Source organism: Manis pentadactyla, chromosome 11, assembly GCF_030020395.1.
Source record: "Manis pentadactyla isolate mManPen7 chromosome 11, mManPen7.hap1, whole genome shotgun sequence".
In the NCBI taxonomy this organism is placed as follows: domain Eukaryota; kingdom Metazoa; phylum Chordata; class Mammalia; order Pholidota; family Manidae; genus Manis; species Manis pentadactyla.
This window is the reverse complement of record NC_080029.1, coordinates 116,506,478-116,529,162: the sequence shown is the minus strand read 5'-3', so window position 1 is coordinate 116,529,162 and position 22,685 is coordinate 116,506,478. Positions and strand designations below refer to the sequence as shown.

Sequence of the window (22,685 nt, the reverse complement as noted above, 5' to 3'; positions counted from 1 at the left end):
GATTCGGGGCTCCCAGTCAACTGTAGCTCACTACTTGGCTCAGTTTACTAGGAATTCTTCTTTATATTGAGATAAAAATCTACCGTCTTATAATTCTTGCCATAACCTAGCTCTGCTTCTGGGGCCACACAGAGAAAGTCAACCACTGTTTATTCACCAGCTCTTGAGAGTCGGAGCCCCTTTTCAAGGCGGCCACCCACAGTGCGGTGTGACTTTGGGCAAGACACATTCCTTCTCTGGTTCTTTATTTCTTACCTTTAAAACAATGGAATGGACCCTTCTAATTCTGACCTTCCAAAGGACATGGCTTTCACAGCTATAGCTGAAGGGCAGAAGAGGGGACGCTGAACCCCCCCACTTCTTGGCCTGGGTTTCCGGCACTGGGAGTGGCTCCCCGGCACGCCTTCAGCACCCTCCAGGGACAGCCCGTTCTTAGTCCCCTTCCCGTGCTTTGGGGCCTTGGGGCTGGTGCACACCCTCATCCACCTCTGGCTGAGCTCATCTTCAGCCCAGGCCGCCTCTGACACTTTCCACTAAATGCTTCTCATCCAGCCACCGTGCGGGGGCTGCTCACAGCTCACTGGGCTCACACCCCCGGCTCTCACCCGTCCTGTGGTCCCATAATGCCTGGCCACTTGGTGGGGATGGGGGAGGACAGGTTCCCGGTGGCAGGCCCTACCTCATGAGCTGGATGGTCTGGTTTGCTGCCTTGATCTGTCCCACTTCCACCCCTCCCCAGGCCTCTCTGTCCTGGACCAGGATTCTTCCTGGTTCTAGGTACCTTTTCTCTTCACTTCCCCAGCTGAGCCACTGCATCACTTGTGGGGTTTTTTTGAGTTAAGATGAACTCATCGTCTTTAGATACTTCTGTTTAAATTTCAAAAGTTATACATACACTTCCTCAGAATGCTCAAAATAGAAATACCATCTGACCCAGGAATTCCACTCCTAGGAATTTACCCTAAGAATGCAGCACTCCAGTTTGAAAAAGACAGATCCACCCCTATGTTTATCGCTGCATTGTTTACAATAGCCAAGATATGAAAGCAACCTAAATGTCCATCAGTAGATGAATGGATAAAGAAGATGTGGTACATATACACAATGGAATATTACGCAGCCATATGAAAAATAACAGATTCAACCATTCGCAACAACATGGATGGAGCTAGAGGGTATTATGCTCAGTGAAATAAGCCAGGCGGAGAAGGACAAGTACCAAATGATTTCACTCATATGTGGAGTATATGAACAAAGGAAAACTGAAGGAAAAAAACAGCTGCAGAATCACAGAACCCAAGAATGGACTAATAGTTACCAAAGGGAAAGGAACTGGGGAGAATGGGAGGGTAGGGAGGGATAAGGGCAGGGAAAAAGAAAGAGGGCATTACGATTAGCATGTATAGTGCGTGGGGGGCACGGGGAGGGCTGCGCAACACAGAGAAGACAAGTAGTGATTTTACAGCATTTTACTACACAGATGGACAGTGACTGTGAAGGGGTATGTGGGGGGGGACTTGGTGAAGGGGGGAACCTAGTAAACATAATGTTCTTTCTGTAATGGTAGATTAATGATACCAAAATAAAAAAAAACAAGTTATACATACTCAAAGAAAACAACTTGAAAAACAACCCAAGTACACATAATCACACACACACACACACACACACACACACACACACACACACCAACTCCAAACCACCAAGTTGTTCTCCTCTCCCCAGAGATAATCCTAGTATTTTGGGTGTAAGCTCTCCCCAAGCTGCACTGGGTGAATGAGCTGAAGAGGGTTCTTCATCTCTCTCTATTCACTATCCCTGTGGGCATCCAATCACACTTTCCAGGGCTTCTGAAAAAGTCAGGCAAAGTCAGAATTTTGTGAGCTGATGCATACCCTCCATTCCCCCAGAATGCCACCTGTTCCTGTAAAGCGCTTTAACCCTGAGATGTGGTGGTTGGCAACCCCAAGGTGCCGGCTGCCGCCTCCACCTGCTGGTACACTCACCCTCGTGCAGTCCCCTCCCGCGCTGTGGCAGGTTGGTCTGTGACGGCAGTGAGAGCTACATCTGCTTCTGGTGTCTGCTTTAGGGTCTCCTCTCTTGAATCACTACTCGGGGAGGCCGGCTGCCGCGGGTGAGGACACAGCCTACGGAGAGGCCCAGGTGGTGAGGAATTAAGGCCTCCTGCTAACAGCCATGTGAGTGAGCCTGTAGGCAGATATTTCCCCAGCCAAGCCTTCAGATGACTGTAGCCCCTGCTGAAACCCTAACTGCAACTTTATGGGAACTCCTGAGCCATAACTACCCCCCTAAGTTTTGGGGTAATTTGTTCTGTAACAATAGAAAACAAATACATAAAATTATAATTCTAAATATTTCTATTTTGCCTTCGTGGTCCCTGTCCAGTTCCCTATAAGAAAAACAATCTTTTTATTAGCAGGAAACTATCACAGATTAGTTGAGCCCCCAAATCACCCTTGAAATGACCTCACCAGTAAGTTCATATTGATTTCTGGCCCAGGGGCATAAAATCGTAGCTAGCTCAGAGACAGTCTTGCTGATTGCTCTCAGAGAAAGTGGGGCCGCCCAGTGACACACCAGAAGTCAGAGGAAATCATGGGAATAGATCTCTCTTGTTAGTTCTCCATTCCTGTGTTTATGTTTGCAAAGCACTGCAATTTCTTTCAGAGAACATGTACCACCCACTGAGCCAGAAAAATCTCCCACACTCTTTGCAGGAACATCCCCTTTGCCCTGGCCAGAGAGAGGCCCTGTTAGGATTCTCATGAGGGAGTTGCCCATTTGCAGGTAGGTGAAGGTGCCTGTGTAGATTCCAAACATCCAGGTGGGTCCTGAGAGATGAAGGCCTCAAGCCCGACTTCACCCCAGCACAGCAAATAAACCTTGGTCCAAATGTGAACGAGGTGCCCTGGTTCTCCAGCTCAAGACCTGTCACAGGCTTTCTAAGGGATGCATTATTACGTGTATCTCTTGGCTTAGCTCAAGTAAGAGGCAATCTTGAGCTTGGAATCCTCTAATGGCTTCCATTACACCTAGCTGAAAATCCAAAGTCCACAGTATGACCCCAGGGTGCTGGGTAGTCTAGCCCCTCCCTATTTCCTATTTCCCCGACTGCATTCCTACTGCCCTCTGGCTCACACACAGCACTCCCTCTACATCAGCCTTCTCGCCTTCTTTTCTGCTTTGGCCCTTAGCACATGCTGTGTCTCTTGCTAAGACACATCATTCCCTGTGGTCTTTACATGACTGGCTCCTTCCCATCCAAGTTTTCAGAGGTCTTTCTTGTCCATCTTGTCTAATATATCCCTCATACGTCTCTATCACATTATTCAGTTGGGTTGTTTTTCACAGTACTTACTCCTGGTGTGTTCCCTTGTTTAATGTTTGTCTCCTTGGCTGGTCACACAGCTCCTCAGAACAGGAACTCGTCTGTACACCTTGTCTGTGCTGTAAGCATGATCCAGAAGGTTTTCTGATCTCCTGTACTGCCCCTTGCTGCTGCCCACCACCAATCTGTTCCCTCTACCAAGCCTGGGCACCCAGGGAAGCCGATGACCCAGGCCATCTCATACCTCTAGGTAAGTTACCTAAATTTCCTGTGCCTCAATGTCCTCATCTGTAAAATGGGGCAGCCCTTGTTTCACAGGGTTGCTGTGAGCATTTAGTAAGATAAGGAACAGTCCCTGGCCCATTGTACATGCTCAACAGATGGAGTGATTATTGTTCTCATAACAGCCCTGCCAGGTAGGATTTATTACCTCTAGTTTATAAACAAGAAAACCAAGGCTTTAGGGTCTAATAGCTCAGTCAGGAAGTAGCGGAGTCAGGGTTCTAAGCCCTGAAGCCCATAACTTCATGGCCACATATTCTAATTCATTCTACAGAGACAGAGCTAACTGGTCTGGAGTCTCTCTCCCTTTCTATCAACTAGAACACGCATATGCAGAACTGGCTGTTTCTGCATTCCCCCAGTGCGAGGCACACCCACATTATTCCAGTCTTCAGAGCACTCTCCCATCTCACAGATGGGGCACACTGAGACCAAGAATGGGCATGTGGGTGCGAAGAGAAGCCGAGTGCAAACCTGCTTTCTTGACCCTAAGTTCACTGGATACCCACACAGGCTGCTTTTCTATGTGAGGGAATGGCTGCAGGGGGCTGGGCTGAGATCTGTTGGAAGATTCTGTCTTGTCCACAGGGCCTCACCCACCACAACTCTCACCCAGGGCATTAAATTCAAATCCTGTGGTCTGGCAGACTTGGGGTTTTGGCCAAGACTCATCACCACCCTGGACCTCGAAAGGTTTCCTGGTCCAGGATCCTGGTGGTACCCTGGCTGTTGGGAACAGAAGGGTGAGTAGGCATGCTCCCGGCCTCAGGGAGCTCAGCACGTAGTAGCATAAACAGGTGTGAAAACAGACTGAGACCCCTGGATGGCAGGGAAGGGTGTGAGCAGAACCTGGTGGCAGGCCAGAGGAAGAAGCAGGTGGCTGGAGGGACAGGTCAGGTGGGCAAGGAGGGAGAAGGGCACGGAGGTGGGCAAGGCCAGGACCACTCAGGGTTGGAGTGGAGGGTGGGGAGAGTCCCAAAGGAGGGGTGGGCCATTCGGTGGAGCCAGGGTGGGGGTGGACTATATCTGGAAGGGGAGGGGAGGCCTTGGGAGCTTCGGAGGAGGAAGGGCCCATGAGACTGAGGAGTCCAGAGGCTGAGGAGAGGGACACCCAACCAGTTTGCCAAGGGCCTTCCTCCGGCAGGTGCAGACTGGCATTTCCATGGAGGTTGCCGATCCTCTCACCGCCCCAAGGAGGAGCTGACAGCCATATCCCACCCAAGGTCACACAGCTAGATTCTGGCAGTGCCAAGATTTGAACCCGAGTTTACATGGCTATAAAATTATGCACTTTCTTTTTTACCTTTTTAAAAAATGAACTCAAGGGGGTGATTGCAATAGTACAAATAAAAAATAACAAGGCAGAGGCCTCCTGTCCATCACGGGGTTGAGGGAGGCACAAAGCTCCCCTGGCCCCTTCTTTCCCCATTCTGCAGCCCCCAGCCCCCCGCCCACCCCACTGCCCACTCCAGCTGTCCAGGAAGAGCTCATTCAGGGGAGGAGGGAAGCACACCTTCTCAAGCCACTTCCCTTTCTTTGTCTGGGGCTCTGCCAGGAAGGGTCAGCTGGGCAGGAGCAAGAGACAGAGAAAGGAAGGAAGGAAATTGCCACCAACTGTCAGGAAAGAGACTGTCTTTTGAATGCTATCACCCTCTCCCTGGGTCCTGTAGAAGCTCAGAACACTGCGGGGTAGGGGAGGCTGTCATCCTTGGTCTCTTTCACCTGAGAATCACCCCACCACCTTCATGTCCTAAAATCTAGGCTCCCCTCTACTTTTGGCACCCATGTGACACCTTGGGCAGGACATTAAGCTGCTTGGGGCCTTACTTTTAGTACTTGTGAAATACTCAGATATATTTGAGCATCGCCTGATGACTGAGCATCACCTGATGACTTAGCATGTGCCAGGTCCTGTGCCAGCTGCACAGAATATCCCCAAGGAATTCTCTGTCTGAAGCCCTTTCCCCAACACTGGCACGTAGAGTATGCTGTTGATGGTAGAATGTGGGTGGTGTTCACTGTGAAACTACTACGACTTTGGGGTCTGCTTACAAAGTTCCATGATTAAATGCTGGTGGAAAACAGCTAGCTTTCTCACCATACCCCAGAGTACTTATTTAATGGGTAAACACTTGATAGTGCCATCAAAGTTAGGAATAAGACACCACTATTATTTAATACTTTCTTGGAGGTATTATCCAATGCAATTAGAAAAGGAATACCAGATATAAAAATTATCAATAAAGAGGTAAAATTATCTCTACTTACAAATAATAAGATAGTATCCCTAGAAAACCCATGAGGAGACACCAAAAAACTACTATAAACAATTTACTGATATGATGGGATAAAAAATTAGCATACAGAAGCCAATGCTTTTCAAATATACAATCACCAATTAGCAGATATAATGGAAAAAGGACCCTACATACAATAACAAAAAAAAAAGGTAAATATGTGTATCAAGAAATAAGTGAGATCTATGTAAAGAAAACATTTAACACACTACAAAAGGACATAGAAGACTAGGGCAAGTAAACTATGTTCATAGACTCAATAGGCTATCTGCTCTCTTTAATTTATTCTACAAATTTAACATAATCTCAATAAAAATAACAGAGGATTTTTTGTATCAGATAAGCAGATACTAAAATTAAATACTAAAATAAGCAAGTAGCAAGAGGCAGCTAACATTTGAGAAAAGACAGTAATGAGGGGTGACCAGCCCTGTTAGTATTAAGACATATTATAGAGTCTTACTAACACAGCATTGTGGTACTGGTAAGTGAATAGAGAGATCAGTAGAAAAGGGGGTACAGTCCATAAATAAACCTAAACACACCCAGAAATGTAGAATGGAGAAAAGACTGTATCTCAAATCCGTGGAGGAAAGATGGTTTCCTCGCTCTGTGGTATTAAGACAACTGGATAGCCATTGGAAAAACAATGGGTTGAATCTATACCTCATACTTTACATCAATATAAATTTCAAATGTATCAAAGATTTAAATATAAAATGAAATTATAGAACAACCTAAGACAGGCACAGTCACAGGGGGCCATCTGGTGAGAAAATGGGGAGCAGCAGAGGTGAGGCTTAGAACCTCCCCCCTCATGTTCTGAGAGAAATCTTCTGCATACATGGGTGTTTATTGCCCTTGTCTAGCTTGGATTAACACATAGTCTACAGGCACACACCTGATCATCTACATTTGCTCTCTTACAACACTAAACTATGTTTTCTACCTTTATCTCGTATCTACCTACCACTTCAGCATTTTATTAAAAATAATAATAATAAAGAGAAAAATGTGGTATCCATATATAAATCAAGTTTAAAAATCAAATGAATATTCATATTTGAACTGACTGTTTATAGTTCATAATGCATGAACAAAACCGAATGCTTCTGTGATGGCTGCCCTTGCACTGTTCACCATGTAACTTATTCATTATGTAAGAATTTGTACTCCATGTAAGAACTTGTTCGTTATGCATCAGAAGATTGGAGACTGACGAAAATTAGGCTTGGGGTGGATTAATGATTGTGCATTGAGTATTGACCCCCCTATACAGAATTTTATTGTTGTTAACAACTATTTGATCAATAAATATGAGAGATGCCCTCACAAAAAAAAAATATATATATATATATATATAAAATATATATATATATATATATATATATATATATAAACACACTTCCAATTGTAAAATAAATAAGTAACCGGGATGTAATGTATAGCATAAGGAATATAGTCAAAATATTGTAACAACTTGGTATGGTGATAGCTGGTACCTAGAATTATCATGTATATAAATGTTGAATCACTGTGTTGTACACCTGAAACTAATGTAATGTAATACTGTGTGTCAACTACCCTTCAATAAAAATAAAAAATAAATAAATAAATAAATAAATAAATAAATAAATAAATAAATAAATAAATAATGAAATTATAAAAGTACTGGAAGGCCTTGTGGGAAGGGTATTTTATGTAACCTCAGAGAAGGGAAGGCTTTTTTAACCACGGCCCAAGATTTAGAAGCCATAACATGAAAAGACTGGTAAACTAGACTTTTTGAAATTTGAAAGATGAAATCTGCATTGCAAAATGAACTGTATGAAAGGTGTATTTGCAACTCATGCTCCAAACAAAGGGCTAATATTCCTAATATACAAAGAGCTTATTAAATCAATAAAAAAGACTCAATGCCCCTGTAGAAAAATGTGCAAAGAATATGGATAGACAGTTCACACAAGATAATGCAAATAGATTTTAAACCTATTAAGGTATTTTAACCTCATTTTTCATAAAAATGCTATTTGAAACTACTTTTGAGAAAGTTACCTACACATCACCTTGGCAAAACTTGTAAAGGAATGGTGACACTCCATTTTCAAGGGAGTTAGGAAACAGGCACACTTATACTTTGCTGGTGAAAATGTAAATTATTGCAAACTCAGTGGAAGACAATTTCTAATATCTATCAAAATTTCAAAAGCACATACCTTTTCCCCCTAATTTGAAATTTTTAACTCACGTATGTTTATATCTAATAAAATAAAGAGATCTTAGCTATACAGCTATTTGAATTTCTATATATGTGTATACTCATATAACTACTACCACAATTAAGATACAGAACATTTCCATCACCCTGAAAGTTTCCTCATGACAACCCGAAAAGCAACAAAAGCAACCTCTATTCTGACTTCCATCACCACAGATTCCCTTTACCTGTTCTCCACCTTCTAGTAAGTAGAGTCATCCAGTGTTCACTATTTTTGTTTCTGGCTTCCTCTGTTCAACATGTTTTAAAGAGTCATCATGCTGCTGTGAGTACCAGTATTTCTTACTGCTGTGTGTTATTCCATTTTATGAATCTACCACAACTTGTGTTTGGGTGTTCAGTTTAGGGCTATTATGAATAAAGCTTCTATGAGCATTCTTCTACAAGTCTTCTTTGTGGACAAAGGACTCACTTTTCTTGGGTATAAACCTATGAGTGGGATTGCTTGGTCACAGGGTAGACATTTGTGTACATTATTAGGCATTACAGAACAGTTTTCTAAAGTGGCTGTAACATTTTACACCCCAGCCAGCAAATATGAGAGTTTCAGTTGCTCCCCATCCTCATCAACACTTGATATTGTCAGTCTTTTAAATTTTGGCCATTCTAGTGGGTGTATAGTAGTAACCCATGGTCTTAATTTGCATTTTCCTAGTGAGTAATGATGGGCACAACATGTAGATAATTCACACACAAAAAAGGGCAAATGGGTCTTAAACATGTAAAGAAATATTCAGCCTCAGTTTTTTAAAAAGTGCTCTTTGAAGCTACTCTGAGAAAGTAACACCTCTTCACAGGCTTATTGGTCATTTGGACCTTCACTTTTATGTGATACCCATTCAGGTCTTGCCTTTTTATTTTTGCCCATTTTTACACTCAGTCACATGTTATGGATACCAATCCTTTGTCAGGTATATGCATTGCAAATATTGTCCCAATGTCTGTGGTTCACCTTTTCACTTTCTTAATGATATCTTTTGATATGCAAAGATTTTTAACTTTGATAGAGTCCAATTTGCCAGTTGTTTTTATAATTATTGCATTCTGTATCCTGTTAAACAATCTTTGCCAGCTACAATGTCAGAAAGAAATTCTTCTGTGTGTGTATGTGTGTGTGTGTGTGTGTGTGTGTGTGTGTGTGTGTGTGTTTTGCCTGAGAGGAAGCACATATCTCTTGAGCCATCAATTGAACTTCTAGGAATTTATTCTACAGAAGTGTGAAACAAGACATGTCCACAATTATTCTCTAGAGCACTGTGTGTGGTAGGAAAAGTTTGCAAACAATCTAGGTGCCCACCAGGAGGCAACATGTGGCTCAACAAATGATGGTGCATCCAAACAATGGAATTCTGCATAACTATAAACATGGGTGATGACACTTTCTGTATTTGATATGGAAAGATCTCCAAGATAATAATTACATGGATAAAAGCAGGGTATAGAGAGAAAAATTTAAGTCGTGTGCTCTCTTTGTGGGAAAAGGGATATAAGAGAAACTCTTAACACTCATCGCCTCCAGGTGGAAGCTAGGTGTCAAAGGCAGACTTCTCACTGTGCACTTTGATTGCTCTTGAAGTTCAAACTATATGAAGGTTTTCCTATCTGAAAATAAATACTTATTCATAAATAGATATTGTTCTAAATGGGTGAGGTTTCCTGTCTGCAGATATTGGTGAGCAAGGGCAGTCCTAAGCTGGGAGGAGCTGGAGCAGAGGCACGGAGGAGGGAGAGTCAGCTGCAAATGCCCATGCCTGGGGGCAGTGAAAGCATTTCACAGACCTTTGCCTGGTTCTCATCAGGGCCTCCAACCACTAGGAGCTTTTCCTGTGCCAGGTGTAAGCCCTTTGGAGATGGCCAGTAGCACTGAGCCTACAGGGAAGTGCCTACCACTGTCAGGACTTGGGGTATTTGACCCTGTGTCATTTAAATCTCACTCAGATTCCAAGGCAGTCTTAGGAATAATGTCTATTGGACAGAGGGGAGCAGTGAGGCTCAGAGAGGTTAAGTAACTTGCCCAAGGTCACACAGCCACTAGGTAGCCTGGGCTGAGTATTCTCCCCTCTCCAGAGCTCTATAAGACCAGGGTAGATAAAAAGGAGGGTGGAAAGAGTTAAGCCCCAGCAGTAAGCAACCAGGCTCTCCCCTAGCTCTTCTTTGGGCTGCCCTTCCCCCTCCCCCCCAGGTTGCAGTCTGGCCTCAGGCCCCATCCACACCCCCACATCCCCACCCCCACCCTCCTCCTTTGGGCGACGGGAGGAGGAGGCACAGATGGCAGGCGAGGATGAGGCCCCCAGCCAGGCTCACCCAGCTGTCGCTTTGGAGAGCACACACATCTCCTCCTCCTCCTCCTTGAACAATTGGGAGCCTGCCAGCCTGGCCCCAGCTGTTCCCTCGCCCTGGTCCAGGGCTCCCACAGACCCACACTTCTGAGGCCTTTGTCTCTAGGGGAGAAGAAATATAGGCTCCCAGAACGTCAGAGCTGGATAAGCTCTCAGAGGACAGAAGGTCCAACATCTCATTTTACAGATGGGGAAACTGAGGCCCAGAAAGGCAAAGGAACTTGCCCATGGTCACAAAGAACCAGGCAGAAACGTCAGGCTTCCTCGTTGCCAGCAAAGCTTAGGATTTTGGGGTGTCCCACAGGGGTGAGGGGTGCTCAGGCAGGTCGCATTGCCCCCTCCCCACCAAGTTTCCTCTAAAGCTTATCCTGATTTTATACAATGATCTTCTGTCTGTGATTTTATTTCGGGGGTCTTTAAATCTAGGTCCACAGACCCGTTAGAAGGTCTATGAGCCTAGACAGGAGAAAAACAGCATCTATATTTTCACTAGCTTCTAACTGAAATTTAATATTTCCTTTGTTTATAAATGTAGGCAATAATGCCCAGGGTAACTTTTTCATCAATAGGTATCACAGAATTTTCAGATCACCCTATCCTGTCACTGCTGTCTCAAAATAATGGTGGTGCTCATCACTACTTTGAAATTACAGTACTTATTCGGTCCCCTTGGTCATGTTATTTAATATATGCATTAATAAAAACGCACATATACTTCTAGATCAGTTCTGGTATACATTTTGACAACTATATTTCAACATAATTGGTTTCCTTTGGAATCCTATTTATTTCATTTTACCTACTTAATGAAGGGGCCCATGGGCTTTTCCTGAACGCCAGAAGGGTCTATGCCCCCCTCCAAGGTTAAGAACCTGTTTTACTGGAACAAAATGTTCCAGTGTTAAAGCCTAAGGTTTGGTAAGTCTTGTACTATATCCGTGACCTCCTAAGACTCATCCAACTGAGGCTGAACTCCGTGAGATAAAGGAGTGCGCCCGAGGGGCGGGGGTGAGGTCGGCGCTCACGGTGGGGAGTCTGCCTGCTGCTTACCAGACATCTCTCCAGGCTTTCGGGAACACCTCCCTGAGTCCTCGCAGCAGCCCTGCGGCTGGGACTAGTATGGCTCCCATTTTGCAGCTGAGGAGACTGAGGCACAGAATAGTTATGTAACTTGCCTAAAGGACCTGGCTAGTAAATGGTGGAGCTGGGATTTGAATCCACGTCAGCCGATGCCAGAGCCTTTGCCAGGGCCGATACCCTCAGCACTGGGCAAACCGCTTCCCTGTCTCAGTAGATGCAAGGCTTTCGAGGAAAGTCCCTCTGGGGTTGCTGCTGTCGGGGTATTCCTCTTGGTGGGCATGGGGTGGGTGGGTGAGATCCTGCAGGATTTGCAGTCCCAGCTGATCATGATACATGGAGCGCCAGCGAACTGTGAAAACTTGACCAAGTCCCTCGCCCTCTCTGGGCCTCAGCATCTCCAACTACAAAATGCACAGTTTAAGCACTGTCACCCCTACGTTCTCCCTCCTGTGCTCACCTGACAGATGACCCACTTGGAAACTTAGGCATAGGTTGCTTAGCAACTAAAATCAAGGTCCTGGCTGGGTGGAATGGGAAGGGGGGAAGACAGGCTAGCACCACGTGATACTGATGCCACAAAGCCACCTCTCTTTTTTTTTTTTTTAACCCACCTTTTAATTTCTTTTATTTTGCTATCATTAATGTACAATTACATGAACAACATTATGGTTACTAGACTCCCCCCATTATCAAGTCCCCACCACATACCCCATTACAGTCACTGTCCATCAATATAGTAAGATGCTATAGAGTCACTACTTGTCTTCTCTGGAGCCACCTCTCATTTTAAGAGGCTCAGTGTTGTGACATATGTCCCCCTCCCCCAGATGAAGATGACCAGGCTCTTTAAAAGCCTTGAGATGGGGCTCGGGGCAGGGACTTGAGGAAGGTCATCCTAAAAGGAAACTGCCCCGGGAACTAAATCAGGCCTGGAGCTTCTCAGGCAAGGTAAACACACACTCATTGTTCTGGAAGCTGTCAAGAGAAGGGCCACTTAGTAGGGGTCTTGGCCAAGGCTTCTGAGCCTCCAGAGAGGTGGGTGCTCTGTTTCAAGCTAGGCCACCATAGCTCCACTCCCTGCCGCCCTCTGCAGCCATCTCATGGTGCTCCCTGAAGCATTTGTTGGGAGTCTGTGGACACAGGGAGAGGTTCAGAAGTGGCAGCCCCAGACCCGACGGAATAGGCATGTCTCTTGAGGGCTTGGGATGGCTGCCCTGTATGAACAGATTTCCTTGGGGTCTGAAATTCCACTATGAGCAACACGTGCCTTTGGGTCTCAAGAATATGGTTTCTGTCAGTCTTACCTTAACCTTAGCCAAATGTAAATCCCCTTGGTAAAGGGAAGCCATTGTCATTGCCGAGACCTTAGCAGGTCTGATTTTGGACTCTGAGAAGTGGCTAAGTGCAAGAATTCCTGGGAAAGGGCACAGAGGGTGGCCAGGCACGTTTGGGGCCAGGATTGCTCACGGGTATAACAAGGCGCTTGGAATATGTGATCGCTGAGTCTCCTGACTCTGGCATGGTGTTAGTGTAAGACCGGAATTGGGGCACTGGGAGGTGGGGAGGGAGGCTGGGAGGACTGTGTGGCTTCAGACCTGCTCAGAACACAGAATCTCAAATCTCATGTGCTCCAAAGCCTTCAAGCACCGGCTTGGATGAGCCGGCTAGATGCCAGAGAGCCCTGTCCCCAGTTCCCAGCACTCTCTTCCCTGGGCCAATTGGGAGCTTATGAGAGTAGCTATAATAATCAAAGCAGTATAGGTCAGGTTTACTGAACACTTGCTATATACCAGGCACTATAAACCTCTACAGGCCTTAGCTCATTTAACCCTGCTGACAGATGGGCTCCAGAGAAGCAGGCAGGCTGACTCCAGAGGGGCATGACTGGGTGCCAGGGTAAGCCCAGGCTGCTCCCCACATTCCCCTTCCTTCAGGCATCCAGCCTGGTATAGTCACATCAATGTGCCCCAGTGGAAACCCTGCACCACTGTCCCTACCCCCTTTTGGGTGCCAATGACTGGGCTGAGTGCCATCCCTTCTAGGCAGGGAGAGGGCTCACTGCTAGGAACACTCAGGGTCAAATAAGATAGTTATAAGGACAGCCACAAGCCTCCCCTTGCTGGCTGCAGACCGGGGAGCCCATGGGCTATTTCTGGGCCTGGGTGGACCAAGGAAGGTGTGGAGATGGGCAGAAGCCCTTGGCATCCTCGTAGCTCTTACTTACTGAGCACAGGCTGTGTGCCAGGCTATGCGCTAAGTGCTGTATACAGCATCTTATTTCATCAGCATGGCATGCTGGGAAACAAGTGCCATCATCATTTCACAAATATAGAGAGTGAGGCGGAGAGTGGTTCCATGCCCAGGGTTTCGCATCTAAGGGACAGAGCTCTGATTTCCAAAGACCTGGGTGGCTCCAGGACTTAAAAGAGGAGTGGGGAGTAGATCGAGCTGTCTGGCAAACTTGTCTGGAGTCCAGGCGGGTGCCCTTGAGCGGAGTGAGAGCCCAAGGCCTCAGCTCACACCCAGTGAACAGGCCCTGCTGTTTCCGGCCTCACTGGCCCCGCTGGGATTGAGAGGAACCGAGCAGGGAGACAGCTCGCAGACGGCCTGGCCCGAGGCAGAGAGAGGGATCCTTGGCGGCCCAGGATACCCGCAGGCAGGCTGCATCCCCGGCCCCTGTATCCCGAATCCAGAGCGCCCCACCCCATAATGATGAAATAAAATACAGGAGCAACCCTTCATTTCTGCTGCAGAGCTTGCCCTCACTTTTCCTCAGAAATAAGCAGTCATTCTTCCAAAAAAGGGAAAAACACACAGCAAAGGCTGTCAATCTCCGGCCTCAGACAAATGGAATAAAGTTGTAACTTCTCTCCCTCCTTCAGAGCCCAATTCTCCCCCCTTTCCCAAAGTCACTTACTGTACATTTCAGGCTGTCACTGGCTTTGAGATGCAAATCATACCAAGTGGAAGGCAGCTTGAAGAACAAAGAAGGATTGAGGAGAGATCTGAAAAATGGATTTGGAAAAGGCTCTCTGGATTCCCTTGGAGAGGGGAGCAGGGATGGCGATTTGGGGCTTATTTTATGGGAGAGAGGGGTTGAGGAACTCAGGGCTGACTGTGGGGAGTGATGGGAGGGCGGTTTTCAGAGATCTGGGATGGAGCGAAGGCTTTGGATGGGCAAAACAGTCTGATTTTATCACATTCTTCAGCTCTGAGCTGGGCACTTTTTTTCTCCCTTCTTTTAATGTTAGGCCTCAGGTATACCGACTGGTCTTTCAACTTCTGGGTTTAATTCCAGAATAGGAGCAGCTGGGTCGGGCAATACTGTTCTAAGGGCTCTAAGGGGAGAATGCAGCCCCTCTTCAGTCCGGGAAGCCCCTGAAGGTTACCACACTGTCCCTGGGGCTCAGAGGGGAGGGGCTCCCAGGACCAGCAAGGAGAATACCAGCTGGGGAGACAGGACACAGTACCTCTTGGACCTGGCCTCAGATCAGCCCAATGCCTCTTGCTGAGCACCTACTGTGTGCAGGCCCTGTACAAATCAGACATGCTTCCACCCTTGGGAGCTCTCAGTTCGCTAACTGGACTGCAAACTCCCTGCCAACAGAGCCCTGGCCTTGTTGACTGCTGCATCTATAGTCCTTAAACTACAACAGAAACATAGTAGGTGCTTAATAAACACTGGGGGATGGATGGGTATGTAGTTGGGTAGATGGATGATTGGATGGTAGGTAGGTGGATGGATGGATGGATGGACAGACTAACCATCTAGAAAATAAGGAAGCATGTGGGAAGTACTCTAACAGCAATAGACACAGAACCCCTCCAGGTGGGTACTGGGATGGGAAAGCTTCATGGAGCTGGCCCCATTTGAGTTGGGCCTTGATGGGTGAGAAGGAGCCATTCTATAATCTGCACAGAGCCTCCCAGCACACCGGTGAGGGCATGTCTCTGAATTTAAGAGCTAAATTTAATTCTAGAGATCACGTGGTCCAACCCCATCATTCTGCAGACTGGAAAACTAGGGCACAGGAAGATTAAATGACTCACCTAAGGTCACACAGCAACTAAACGGCAGGGCAGAGATTCAAGCAAGGCCTGTCTGCTTCCGGAGCCTGACCTCTTAACTCCTGCCCTGGGCAGCTCTCTTGCTGCAGGACCCTATTCTCCTCACTGAGATGCCTGGTCAATTTTTGCTACTATTCCTCCCCTACCCATCCCTGCAGGACTGGGGACACCAGGAGCAAATACTCAGCCCTGGTTAGGCCTCCCGCCCTTGAACACCAGACACAGGAGAAAAAGCAGGAGAAGGCCTTTCTGCTTGGGGTGGAGGGAAAGAATGCAGCAGCACCCCAGCTCAAAACCAAGGGGGAAGTGTTCCGCCACCAGGTCACTGAAACTGAGCAGGCATGGGAGGGGGGAGGGAGAAGCCACTGGGCATGTACAAGAAGTGACTCCCACCTGGAGACCAAGCCCAGTACCCCAGTACCAGAATTGGCAACCTCGGAGAATCTAACCTCTCCTTGCCAACTGAAATTGTTACTTCTGTCCTTCAGAGAGGAAGCTTCCCTGCAGAGCGCCAGAAATCCCTGCTCTCCAGGTTTCCAGAGGAGATGGTTCCATGTGGTATTAGCACATCAGAGGAACTCATAAAGTACTAGCTGAATTAATGTTCAGGGACATCCTTGGAAACATTCAAGCGACTAAAATAATACACTAGGCACACCTACAGACGTGCCTCCCCATAATCCTCTATAAGGTGGGCAGGCATGTGGCTCGGAAAGCCCTGAGTTTAAATTCTGCCACTTGTGTGCTGTGCAGCCTTGAAGGAGTCTCTTGACTTCTCTGAGCCTCCAAAATGGGAGAATAACTGTACTTTCATCATGTCACTTGAGGTGAGATTCAAAAACAGGAGGTAGGTTAGACTCTCAAAAGTTCCCCAGGTGATTCTAGCGTGCAGCCAGGGCTGAGAACCACTGGGTTACGCTGAGATGTCCCTGATGTCCAGGTCTTTCTACAGGTGTCAGGTGGGCTACCAGGTAGCTGGGTAGAGCTTCCGCATGCAGGACTGATTCAGTTTTTGCCTTCTTAGGCCTGGGCCTGGAGACCGGCAGGCAGCCCCGCTGGACTGCAGCAGGAAAGGGGTGGAGCACCTGGGGAGGCCCAAGTGGTTAATCAAGCTGCTGGGCAAAGTGCCTGTTTTCTGGAATATTCACAAAGCCCCTCCAGCTGTGCCAGGCAATCAGGGTGCTGATTGCTCCCCCATCTGCAGCTTAACATTCCACTCCAGAGAGGAGAGAGCTGGCGGCTGAATGTTAACTAGGGAGAAGACAGGCTCCCGCCTTCCCAACAGCAGCCTGAACAAGAGCCCTAGGGAAGATAAATACACTTCCCCAAGGTCTGCCAGCCAGCTAGAACTTACCCACGCACCGGCATCACGGGCAGTGGAAAGAGCCACAGATTCAGAAATAAGCAAACTAGCTTCAGGTCCAGCTACTGCCCTGAGCAACCGTAGGCCCATCTCTGCAGCCTCAGTTTCCCCGACTGTAACATGGGGGTGGCTCTTCCCAAGAGGATTAAGACCATGTGTTGTACAAAGGAAGGCATCAGCACTGTTGTCTGTAGTTGTTGTGGACACCCTTCCTACCGTGGAGAAGTTCTCAGTCACCAGTACTGAAATCTCCAGCAAGCTGGCTTTGGGGAAAATGAGCAAAGGGAGAGAAGCTCCCTGGAGGAGCCTCTTCTGGCTCCACATCAGCAGGGAGTTGGGGCTGGGCTGGTGCTGTTCACATCTGGCCCAAACCTCTCGGAGAAGCAGGACAGGAATGGGAACGCACAGGAGATGGAAAACATTGGGAGAAGAACTACGAAAGCAGATGAAGTTCTGTGGCCTTCTGGTTGCTCACGAAAATAGCCTGGAGCCATTCAGTGTAGGGACAAAAGTGTGCCACCACGAGGCCACTGCTCATAATTAACTTGCTCAAAGCAAAGAATAGGATTCGCCAAGAAGTGTCCACATTCTTTTCTGTTTGTCTTGAACCATACAGGAACCCGTTTATAGAGAGATTTCTATTAAACTGAGACAAAAAACCTGGAGCTAAAATAATATAACCTTCTTACAAAGCTGACCAATGTGGAAGAGCTCATCTACGTACTGATAGTGACAGACAGTGAGGGGATTCTGAACTTGGCCTTATTGTTACTGTGCTGCGTTAGCCCTGCCACCACTCTCCCTACCCAGGCCTGCAGGTCCAGCATTGACCACTGACAGCCAAGCCCAGGCAGCAAGGGAAGGCAGGAGCTCGCCTTGGTTCCTGACAGCCTCCTCGCAGGGTGGGACCCTGCGCCACATGGTCTCAGACACGGAGGGCCTGCCTGAAACTGGATGAACCTCTCGGCTCAGATCAAGAGCTGCCTCCGTCTCCGGCCGCCACCACCACCCCTCGCCCTCACTGTGGGTACTTCGTTTGTTAGCATTTTCTCCAGCAACCTCATAAGCATGTGTTACTCTGGGAAAAAACATTTGCAACATAGATAAAGGAGTGCTGAACTGGGCCGGGCTCTGGGCTGTACGGCCTCTGAAACTGCAGGGGTTCCCTCTTCATGACAGCAAAGTGCTTGTATTGTTTTTTTTCCCCTAAAGTACAAAACATTAAGTGTTCATCTAAAAAAAATTTAGAAAATACAGCTAAGGAAAAAGGAAAATATGAACGAGCCCTCATGATCCCAATACTCAGAGATAACCACTTTTAGCATTAGGTGTATGTTCTCCCAATCTTTTCCAGATAGGGAGATGGATAGATAATTTTTAATGGGATTAATTGTATTTTACATTTTTTTTTTCACTTAACAGTATGTTGTAAAATTTTTTCTTATTAAAAACTCCCCTGCATGGGTGGTGTTCAGAGTGTGGTCTGGGACCCCCGGACATCTCCAAGACTTTTTCAAGGAGTCTATTGGGTTAAAACTATTTTCATAGTTTTCATTGGGTTAAAATAATATTAAGAGATTATCTGCCTTTCAGTCTCATTCTCTCAGGAGCATACAGTAGAGTTTTCTGGAGGCTGCATGATGTGTGATATCCCAATAGGCTGAATGCAGACACAGATATGCATATCCAGTGTTTTATATTACGCCAGACTAATTTAAAAAGGTTTGCAAAAGGGTAAAACAGTGCCCCTTTTCTCATTAATTGTTTTTTAAATATAGTTTTTCATAAACATGTTTTCCAGTAGAACATGAAATGGGTTTATATTGTCATCCTAAATGACTTCACAAATACATATTTTTGAATTTCCTTCATTTTTATTTTGAATATGCTAAATATGGGTCAGTGTAGTCAGTCCATCTAAGCCAAAGCTCTTTGGGGTCCTCAATAATTTTTAAGAGTATAAAGTGATTCTGAGGCTGAACACTTGAGAATAACTGCTGTGTATCATCATTTTTTTTTTAACCAAAGTAGAGTTGACACACCATGTGATACTAGTTTCAGGTGTACACTTCACTTCCAATGAGTGCATAGTAGCCCTTTGAGTGGATGTCCCCTAGTTTGTTCGTCCATATCCTTTTTGATGGATGTGCAGGTTGCTTCCAATGTTCACTATTATAAAAGTGCTTCACAAATCATCCAGTGCTTAAGTAAAGTGAAAACTCCTTGACATTAGAGAAAACAACAGAAACCCACTGGGAGGGCCAATCACCATCGGCCCATTATTAATTACATTAAACGAAACATTTCATAGAATGAAAAGCTGTATGTACACTGAGCAGATATGAATGTGTACAGATACAGTACGTATTTCTATAGAGAGAGATTATGCTCTGTAAAGAGTACTTTTCCCCCTGCTGTTCAATGAAGTGTTTACAAATCTGATCATATTCTAGACCAGTGCTACTGCCAGCATAAAACTTGGTGCCACTGCAGAAAATTGAAAGAGTTTAGAAACTTCTAAGCAATTTGAGAGAAATTTTATTTCTGTAGAAAACAATAAAAAATTGATATTTGTAAAAAAAAAAAACACGTCAAGTACTAAAAAATGCTGCAAATATTTATTTTTTATATGTTGAGAGTATTTCTGTAGGATAGATTTCTAGAACTGGAATTGCTGGGCCAGTGGACATGCATTTTGCAATGTTAATAGACATTGCCAAGTTACCTCTAAATTTATTTACTTCTCGCCAAGAGTGAGATGTAAATACATAAAATATGCTAGGAGTATATTTGCACATCTGTTCTCTCACATCTGTGTTCATATCAAAGATTATTACTATTTTAAATCTTTTCCTATTTAGGGGATTATAAGACATACTTTGCCTTCTGTGAATTACTTATTCATATTCGTTTTCTCTTGTTTTTTTTCTTACTGATTTGTCTGGAAGTCATATTCTGGATATGGAATTTTTTATTGCAAATATTGTATTCAATTATGGAGTTTGCTTTAATTTTGCTTCCATGTCTCATTGTAACACAAAAACTTTACCTTTAAAAAAAATTTTATTCTAATCCATTAATAATTTTCTTTATGGGGTGGGGGATTCTTCTCTTGCTTTGAAAGCCTTTCCTCTTGCATGTTTTTTAAAATATACTCCATTTTCCTCTAATACACTTGCAGCTTTTCTATTTCTTTTCTTTTCTTTGAATGTTTAGAACTTTAATCCATCCGGAATTATTTTTTGTTGTGGTGTAAGACACTGACTGTTGACCTTTGCAGGTCATAAAATGGAGTATGGTGGGGTGCCTGCAATGAGCTTGCTCCCCAGAAGCCACAGTCCACAAGTTGCTGGGGTCTGACAGGACTGCTACAGCTGGAGCCAACCTGGTGCCCAAGGTACACAGATATCTGGGCCCATCTAGCTCAGGAGGGAAGGCAAGCTACATTTCAGAATCTTTCTGAAGGTGTTAGAGCTGCTGTGGTCATCTGGAAAGCTGATGAACAGGGCTTTCCCAAGAAAATACCAAAACATCTTTAACATGCTGTGTTAAACTCCACAAGGAGTTTTCATGTCCATTATCCTGCTTGATGCCAACATTGTGGATATAGGTGGAGGAGGACTTAGGATCCCTGTTTTACCATTACAGGAAAATAAGGCACAGAGAGGTTAAGTAACACGCCCAAGGTCACATAGCTGGCAAGTGGAGAGTGAACTAGACCTCAGACCTCCTGCCACCAAGTCCACAGCTCCTTGGACCTCTCTGTGCATCAGGCTCTGTCCTCAGGGTCAATGCAGGTGACCCCTTCCAAGGAAAGAAGGATCTGACCTAAAGCTTTGCCAAATCTGTGCTCTCCCACTGAGGGTAGGAGAGACTGGAAAAAATCTATCCTCCACTACCAGCTGACAGTGGATTTCAAGAACTAAGGCTTCCTTCTGCCTGCATGTCCTCCTTCCCCTGAGAGCTTTGGCGAGGGTGGGAGTGGAGATGAGTCAGGTGGGGAAGGGAGAGCTCAGCCATAAACAAGTGGAACTGACAAGCGAGCACCTTCCCGGAGGCGCAGGAACTCCCACGGGCCTCAGGGATTCTGCCGGGATAGCAGAGCTTCAAAATTTCATGATCTAGTCTTTGCAGATTTAATTTGCTATATTCACGAAGGCAGCCGCAGAAGAGGGAAAACCTTTAGATGGGAGGTGGGGGGTGAGGAAGAAAACAGTGATTGCCCGTCTTTCAGCAGACAGCTCGCGATGTCTTGTTTAATGATGTGCCATTCGTGCAGATGCCCAATGTGCCTACTGCTGGATCTTCATCCCTTCCAATTCCAAACCAAAAAGACATTCAGGATGCAGAATCATAAAGCTGGACCTGGTCTTGGAGATCAGACGTTCCAGTCCCTTGGGTTAACAGGAACCCCATGGATTCCAAGAGAAATGACTTGTCCAAGTGGATATTTTTGGGTAAGTTCTGGAAACAGATCTGAGGTCTCCTGGATCCTGGCCTGCCTTTGTCCTGGTGAATCTCAGGAGAACACCAAGGAAGGTGTGGCCACTGAACACATGATGAGGAAGTAAAAGGTAGAGTAGAGGCAGAGAGAAGCAGGGGCAACAGGCCCACTAGTCACTGAGGAGAGCGTCTCTCAGCTCTGGGGCTGCAGCTAGGGTTAGGGAGGTTTGGGCCTACCTGCTCCAGGGGGATGACGAGGAAGGAGCCACCTCCCGCGCTCTCGGTGACAATGGCCAGGAAGCGGGCGTTGACGGCACAGAAATGGTTATCGTGCACGTTCTTGGTAATCGGGATCCCATCAAAGCAGTGCTCCCGGTTTGCCACCTTCCCATAGACGTTCCGGAACTTAGAGCTGCGGTATTGTGGACGCCAGGACATCTGTGAGGGGCCAGGAGAGACAAGGGTCAGGCTGGTCACCACTTCCTGAAGGGCCTGGGCTGGGCACTGGGGGGAAGGAAGAGGGGAGAGGGGAAGTAACCCATAAGAATCCAGGGCCCACTGTGTGCCTGGCCCTGTGCTAGAGGACTTTTAATAAAGCCCTACAAGAGCAAAGACCTGCATGAGAGCATTCACACATTTCCTGCCATTGGCACTTACTCCCATCCCACCTTCCAGGAAGGATGTAAGGTCCCTTCACTTCCCAGGGACACGCCACGTGAAAGAGCACACCATCTACCCAACAACATGCATGGGTGCCTCCTGCACGTCTGAAACTGCTCAGTTCAGTTTGGGAGGTGCACACAGAGGAGGTTAGGTGTTCACAAACAGAGAAAACACTGCTGACGTGAGGGGCTATGAGATGTCCTCCTCTATGTGCAAGGAGGCAAATGACGTCATCATGCCCTCCTCTGATTCTCTCAGAGCTTCTAGTCCACAAGAGCATCCTCAGAAATCTCTTAGTCCTATAGACCATTATCATCACCACCACCAGGCACAGAAAGGTTAAGTGACTCGTCCAAGGCCACACAGGTAATAAATAGGTCCATGAACAGAGGTCTCCTGATCAGAAATCTAAGACTATTTCCTATGCCAGACCACCTTTAGGAGCAAGGTTTTCCAATGTGTGTGGCCCAAGGATCACCTGTATCAAAATCATCTGGGGTAGGGGAGGTTTCTGAGCCTTGTT

At 46.2% G+C, this 22,685-nt stretch overlaps 1 protein-coding gene across 4 annotated transcripts in view; it reads right to left on the bottom strand.

The window, feature by feature from the left end:
* The window catches only part of CORO2B (coronin 2B), a 132,499-nt gene that overhangs the window by 41,042 nt on the left and 68,772 nt on the right, over nucleotides 1-22,685 (bottom strand). For all 4 annotated transcript variants that reach the window (XM_036932316.2, XM_057488929.1, XM_057488928.1 and 1 more), the window contains one exon: nucleotides 21,737-21,937. In XM_036932316.2, the coding sequence (XP_036788211.2) occupies nucleotides 21,737-21,937 (201 nt within the window). Of the gene's footprint in view, nucleotides 1-21,736; nucleotides 21,938-22,685 lie in introns of those variants that run through there.